We start from the raw sequence: 7,500 nt of genomic DNA on the forward strand, positions 1-7,500 counted from the left end.
ACGAAGAAATTCATTCTTTAAATAGTGACACTCTGAATTATTAAAGATTTACGTCGTGCCAGTGAAGGGAAAGTCTGTGAATATCAAGAAATTTGAACAATCAGGCAGGTGATTTTAGAGAATGTGAATAGTTGTTTTTTCATTGTTGTTGTGACAGAGAGTGATCTTAGCAAAAGAAACTACAAAACATATTTCAGAAGTGCATGAAGGAAAAAAAAAAGTTCAATTAGTTGTGTATTCTGTATGAAATAGATCTTAAACTCTTTATAAAAAATGTTACAAACTAGATAAAGATTTTTATAGACTAGACAAAAACTATCATTCAGAAGAGTAAAGAAAACTAGAAATGCTTCAAGGGCATGACTTATCGTGTTTGCATAGAGATAAGATCAAGTATTTATTTTTTCATTTTTAAAATTCTTTATAGTGCATTTTGCATTGTTTATGGTGATTAGTATGAATGGTTGGGATCAACAGTGAGGTTTGTAAAAGTGCATATTTTGCAAGAATGTGTGTTTTGGCAAAATATTATGCAGAAAAGGGAACTAAATGTGGCTAAAGACAGCAGAATTACAGTAACAAGATCTTATTTCCATGAGCCGGGTAGAAAAAATACTTGAATTCAAATTTTCTTGTCTATTTGAAAGATTATTACTTTTCAATTCCATGATATGAGAGTGTGTAGCTGTGGTCTAGGTTAGTAAGACCTACAGAGTAATTATAGGAATTGAACATGTATTTTACTGACCAATTGTTTTGTGTCCTCTGCTCCTAAACTATAATTTAAAATTAGGAAAATCATAAAATTTTAATGAAATAGTTTGCCAATGTTCAGTCAGCTATTTAAGTTGAAATTTCTTGTGTTGTTGCCCTGCTTTTGGAAGGATTGATGTCAGTAAGTCATTATTGACCAGAAATGGAAGATTTTTTAGTGTGTTGTGTTTCATGAAAAGAAACAGTCACACAATATGAACAGAAGAGGAATGCATTGTTTCGATCATATAAGAGGTTCTCATCATCATTGTTCTTGAATATTCGTTGGTTTTCACTCTCCTATTTTTGTGGCACTTTCTTTTTATCTTTGTGTATGTGTCACTGTGTTTGTATTCTTTATGTTATATGTCATATGTGTTGGGAACTTTTACATTTTTAATACAATAATCAGTAATACATTTTTGAGTTAAATAGCAATTCATTTTGTTGTTATTCCTCATAATAACTGAATTACTCATTTTTAGTAATTGTCAAGGATTCAGATCATATCTTGAAGCCAAAGGTTTCTGTTAGATATATGTAAAATCCAGTTTTAAGGGGGGGAATTCATAAAAAAATAAAGAAAAACAAGTTTGATATTTATTCCCCTTACCTCACTTGTGAGGTTTAGACTGAAGTATTTTCATTATAGATGAGAATGGTTAATATAAAGTCTGTCAGACACTGATATGTTCTTATTAAGTATAACTTTTCACAAGTTATTGTAACTGTTCTGTTGGTAGATTATATTGTTCATGGTCTTCTGCTCTGATATGCCTATATGATTTTTATGAAGGGGGTTTTTGGAGGAGAGGTTAGAAGGTGTGGGACCTCTTCAAAACTTTACATAGAATTTTACTCACATTATATAAACATAGTGCAGCTCTAACTGTCTTAAATTGCTCATTGATTATATTATGTTGTGACCAAAGATTACCCATGATTTATGGATTTAACTAAGATAAATTGCAAGGAAGATATCCCATAATAATGTGATAGTTTTATCTCCAGAAATGAGAAAGAGATGGCACTTTGCCTAGGAAATATTGCTTGGATGAGTTATATACAACTTGAATATCAGTATTGAGAGCAAGTGGTGCAACCTGATAAATCTGGGTGAGACCAGGATTCATTAGTGTGCACAGCTCCATGCTTAGGTGGCTCACATCTAGGCTGGACTTGTGACATGGTTAGGCATCACATAATGTCTTTGGGAATTATTACCATTGTGTGATAGGACATCACTTGTGCTGAATACCTTTTCAACTTATACATTGATAGAATTACAATAGTTCAGGAGATGCAATATACCAGTGCCATTAAGGGTTTTTCAAAGGTCTCATTGTGCCAATGATTAAAAGTCAGGCTATTTAAACACTCACTAATAAGGCAAATTAGCCAATGAAATTAAGCACTTGAAATCAACCTTAGTATGGTATATGTCCAAGTCCCATATGAATACTATGTGTTTTGATATTGTTTATGTTTGCTGTTCTTACAGTTTGTACTTATAATGGGGGAACTGCAAGACAGTGTTTGCCCCGCCATAGGAAATGTCTATATCATAGGTTTTACTTATACTGTACATGTAGTAGACATCCAACAGGCACTACCATATTTTCCCCATGTCACTTTTATGATCTAGAATCTAATGCATTGAGTATGGTATCATGTGTTAAAGTTAAAGTAAAGAATCAACATTCCAAGTTACCAGGCAGAGGGACAATACATGATTTTAGAAAACTGCATGTTTTTAGTCAACTGTGACAGGTAAGAGTTGCACAATAACAACAAGGCTAAGCAATGGTGCAACTCAGTCCACATGTATAAGGGTTGAAAATAGGATAGGAAGTAAGATTTTTTGGTAATTGTAAAAAGGAAGATGAAATGTGATAATGATGATGATGATGTGATGATGATTGATAGTAATGATGATAACCATCATCATCAGTCATCATTAAAACCCTTATTATAATTAATATCATAACTAATTGATTATGTTGTAATTACTAACAAATCTAGTTCCATAGAAGGCACCTCCATAGAAGAATAGGAATAAACCCAGATGCAGATGTGTCTATATCAGAGTATCTGAAGAAGGCTAACACTACTCCAGATTACAGGATTACTGAAGTGCAAAGCGGTCTGTTTGAAATTTGTTATCCTTCTAATTATATTCCTCACTTTTTTTTTCAGAACAGGCCACATCCGAGACACTCGCATCCGAAGACTGGGGGCTGAACTTGGAGGTGTGCGACTTGATAAATGAGTCCGAGGAAGGCCCCAGGGATGCTGTCAAGGCGATCAGGAAGCGTCTTACTAGCCAGCCCAAGAATTATAGTGTGGTTATGTACACTCTGACAGTTAGTATGCAGCGAGTGTTTATTTGTAACAGTGGTGGAATGTATGTTTGAAAAATATTGAGATGTGTATTTGAAATTGTGAAGAAGTATATGGTAAAATCAAAGAGAAGAGTGTTTTCAAATAGAAGAGTGTTTTGCAATATGCTTTTGGTTTGGTTTACCGATATATAGTTTATTATTTTTTTTGAAAGAAGAAAAAGACTAAATGTAAAGGCAGATATACATTAGTCACTGCATTGGTTTGACAATATTTTACTTTGTATATATTTTGATTTACAGGTACTAGAGACATGTGTCAAGAATAGTGACAAGCGTTTCCATGTCCTTGTCTGTAGCAAAGATTTTGTACAAGACCTGGTTAAACTTATAGGTAAGTTTGTACCTTGCCTTGGGTAAAAACTACTCTACTTTTAGTTTCTATAGGCTTCTGAAGATTCCTTTATTTTTCCAATAGAAACAGTAGGTAGTTTTTTTGAAAGAGAAATGAACTTTCATGATTATGTTTTTTTTTTTTTTAACTTTTCTAATTTTGCAGATATTTGCTGTATGTCATTAGTTGACAGCTTTTGATAGCATGAGTACCACATATGAAAAAAAAAAAGAGAATAAAAGTTAATGTTACGAAAGGGAAATAAAGTAGATATTTCCTTCACCTCAGGTCCCAAGAACGAGCCACCACCAGCAGTGCAGGAGAAGGTCTTGTCGCTTATCCAGTCGTGGGCTGATGCTTTCCGTCACCAGCCTGAGCTTGCAGGAGTTAGTCAGGTGAGAAATATTTTGGTTAGAATTTTTATAGATTTGTTTAGAATTGCTGTGTTAAGTGGTTCCTTGTTTTTGTTTGGCTGTAATGTAAGGAATGGATTACTAGATATGCTCTAGCAAAGTGGTGGTTGTTTTATCTTTGTGTCGTATTTGTTTATATATCTTATTACTCTACCAATATTATTGTTATTTATTGTGTAGATATTTATTTGATTTAAACAATTTTCCAGTGGCCCAAGTTTGTTCAGAGGTATATTGTTTAGTGAATGTGAAATTTAACTAAGTTAAACAAGTAAACCACAGTTCCTTAGCACAGACTTGATGCTCAGATTTGCATATTTCATATATGTAGCTTTAGTAGGAGTTTGAAGAGGCTGACTTTACATATCAGAAAAAAGATTCTCCTGTGATGATATGTTAAATAGTTACTACAAGACTTAGAAAATAGAATTCCAGAGCTGTTTTATTTATGTAGGCAAAGGGTGGAATGGGAAGGTGTGAAGGAAACTGTGAATAGGCCATAAGATAAGAGAGCAGGGGACAAGGCTCTCTTATAGGTTGTGCAGTGGAGAGAAGCTCGAGGGGTACAAAGATGAGGCAGGTAGGGTGAGGAGTATTGGGTGGAATGGGTAGAGCAGTCCTGCCAGATGCTAATGAAAAGGCAAGCATAGGACCAAACAACTCTGGAGGACCAGTAGCTAGTTTCTCAAATATCCCACAATTTTTTTTAGTCTTAGCTTCTGTGTATTCAACAGCAAGTATTATGGCAGTCTAGCTCTGTTGGTCACTGGAGGTTAAGGAGGACTGTCTGTCTGCTTGTCATTAACAAAAATAGTGATATATATATATATATATATATATATATATAAATATATATATATATATATATAAATATATATATATATATATATATATATATATATATATATATATATATACACACACACACACATATACACACTTTTTTTTTTTAGAAAATATATATTGTATTCCAGCAACATTCCTGCATCTGTGTTCTAAATAGTAAGACAAATAGAGTATATAACTACTTTTTTTACCCTCCCCACCATTCTGCAAGATCACTGTGAGGGTGGTAGATCAAGAGGTGATCAGTAGTGAAGATTCTTTTTTTTCCATAGATGAATGTCTCTTTTTTTTATGACATTTTTGTTTTTGGTGCCTTTATTTGCCTTTATTTATTATTTCATTTTCCAGATACTCTCTAGGAAACATATGTGCATTAGTACACATTGTAAGAGTAACTACAGATTTTTTAAGACCTGCAATAATCATAGCAGAGTATCCAGTTAAGACAATCCACAAGCAATATATAAGTATTTGCAATTGTTCTGGCAGTAAAATTGAATGTCTTCACAGGTGTATGCTGACCTGAAGCACAAGGGTGTGGAGTTCCCCATGACCAATCTCGACACCATGGCACCCATCCTGACTCCACAGCGGGTATGTGCTTGGTTTTGGATGAAAAATGATCTACCAATTTTTGCTTTTTATATTCCTTCATATCATTATCTGAAAATCAGAGAGTGTAAGATGTGGTAAGTGTGTTACTTTCTGTTATTAGAAGTATTCCTTTTTGTTTTTCTGTAGACGGTAGCAGCTCCAGAACCTCGTCCTCCCCGTGTGCCCTCTGGAGTACCCACTTCTCCTCGACGTCAAGCAGCCCACCAGCCTCCACCTCCTCCAGCTGCACCTGTCACCCTAACAGCAGAACAGCGAGCCAAGCTGCACAGCGAGCTAGATGTCGTGGAGTCAAATGCAAAAGTTTTAGCTGAGATGCTGTCTGAACTTTCACCTGGCAAGGAGCACCAGGATGATGCTCAGTTGCTGCAGGTGTGTTTAAAGAATTTGTAGAACAGATGATTTGTTTTAACTTAAACTCTTTCATTATTAGTATTCTCATATGGTGAACTTTTATTGGGAAATAGCTGACATTTATATTTTTGTTGAGTTGAATCAATAGACTTTATTCTCAGTTCCCTTATTTTGCATTCTAAAGGAATTACATGCAACCTGTCGAGCAATGCAGCAACGTGTGGTAGAACTTGTTGGTCGTGTGAATGATGACCTTCTCACAGCTGACCTGCTGCGTATAAATGACAACCTTAATAATCTTTTCCTGAGGTATGATACTTGTCTTATTTGTGTTTGCAAAAATAGTATTGATTATCAGTTGTAGGGAGAGTTGCTATTAGATAATCATTGAATTTATATTTTCATTAATTTATATGATTATTAATGGCATATTGATAGATACATGCATTGGTTGATAATATGTTTAATATGTCTAATTATTGTAAGGAAAACAACAATTGCTGGTATTTTTCAGTTGGCGAAAAAGCTGTGAGTTTCCTTTTGGAGCGATAAGGATCATTTTTTGTGGATGTAGCAATTTTCCATGCAACTGTAGTTTTTTGTGTTGTTGCATTGATATTGAATAGATTTTTATACAGTTTTGTATTTTTCTTAATTATTGCTGCAACCATTTTCTTCTTCCTTTTCTTCTCCTTTTTTTCTATCTGTCTGTCTTCTTGTTCTCTTATTTGCTTTCCTTTCTTTCTTACCTATACTAACTTGATTCTTGTCTTGGCAAAGAGAATTTTGCATTTATTAAGCAAGTGAATTCACAATCTCTGACTACTAATACTCCACTTTGTAACTCTGCTGAATTCACACAGATACGACCGGCACATGAGCAAGGTGAAAGGCATTAGCAGTCCCACGAGATCCCCCCAGCAGGTCCCCCCCACACAGCAGCCCCCCCAGATTCCACCCCCCCAGCGAGCTCCACAGGCAGAGGTGTCCTTGATTGATCTGGCTGATGAACCACCTTCGGCCCAGCTAGCTAGTCTTAGTAAGTTTCTTTTGTATTATTCTGCCGTCTCCTCTTCCTTCTTCTTCTCCTATTCCTTCACTTTCTCCATCTCCACCTTCTCTTATTATTAATATTATTCTTATTCTTTGTCTGAAATTATTTATTTTATTTTTTACTCAGGTACCTGAGTAGAGAGGGAATTATTTGTATAATTTACTCTGTTGTTATAGTTATCAGAAAGGAAATTAGAATACTACTCTTTTATTCATGATAACTGTGTACCAAGCTATAAACAGCCATCAGATTACTTCAGGGGAAAAATATATTTCATTGTTTGTTTCAACACATGAAATGAAAGTGATGCTTCTTGTCTTTTTAAGTATCTTGGGTAAAACAAGATCCTGAGATGTATATCTTTGTTTGTAGGATATTTTAGGTATTGTGTCATGACGTAAGCTGAATTTTTAATATGAGATAACACTTGGTAGGAAGACTTTTATTGATAAAGTGTACTTCTGATAGGAAGATATATATAGGCTTTGCTGTTCTGACTCTCTATCTTGGTGATACCTCTATAGCATCATCATGATAGCCTGATCTTTGTTATTGCCTGATCCAGAGAGTGCCCGAGGATTGAGAGAGGGCCAACTTCTGCCTTATGCTGGAAAACCAGTTGGTCAAGGGAGGATTCTGTAACTCATTTTTGTATTTTGTCTTTTCCTGCTAGATTGTCTTCAAAAGGGTAAAAGATAAAGTATTATTGTCTTTTTTATTTATTTGTTTATTTAT

At 34.6% G+C, this 7,500-nt stretch overlaps 1 protein-coding gene across 3 annotated transcripts in view; it reads left to right on the forward strand.

The window, feature by feature from the left end:
• The window catches only part of LOC125036629 (TOM1-like protein 2), an 18,935-nt gene that overhangs the window by 1,727 nt on the left and 9,708 nt on the right, over window positions 1-7,500 (forward strand). For all 3 annotated transcript variants that reach the window (XM_047629392.1, XM_047629394.1, XM_047629393.1), the window contains exons 2-8: window positions 2,950-3,116; window positions 3,396-3,486; window positions 3,775-3,881; window positions 5,256-5,339; window positions 5,487-5,729; window positions 5,896-6,020; window positions 6,575-6,750. In XM_047629392.1, coding sequence (XP_047485348.1) covers window positions 2,950-3,116; window positions 3,396-3,486; window positions 3,775-3,881; window positions 5,256-5,339; window positions 5,487-5,729; window positions 5,896-6,020; window positions 6,575-6,750 — 993 coding nt within the window. The remainder of the gene's footprint in view (window positions 1-2,949; window positions 3,117-3,395; window positions 3,487-3,774; window positions 3,882-5,255; window positions 5,340-5,486; window positions 5,730-5,895; window positions 6,021-6,574; window positions 6,751-7,500) is intronic.

The sequence above is a fragment of the Penaeus chinensis genome, chromosome 21, assembly GCF_019202785.1.
Source record: "Penaeus chinensis breed Huanghai No. 1 chromosome 21, ASM1920278v2, whole genome shotgun sequence".
NCBI classification, from domain to species: Eukaryota; Metazoa; Arthropoda; class Malacostraca; order Decapoda; family Penaeidae; genus Penaeus; species Penaeus chinensis.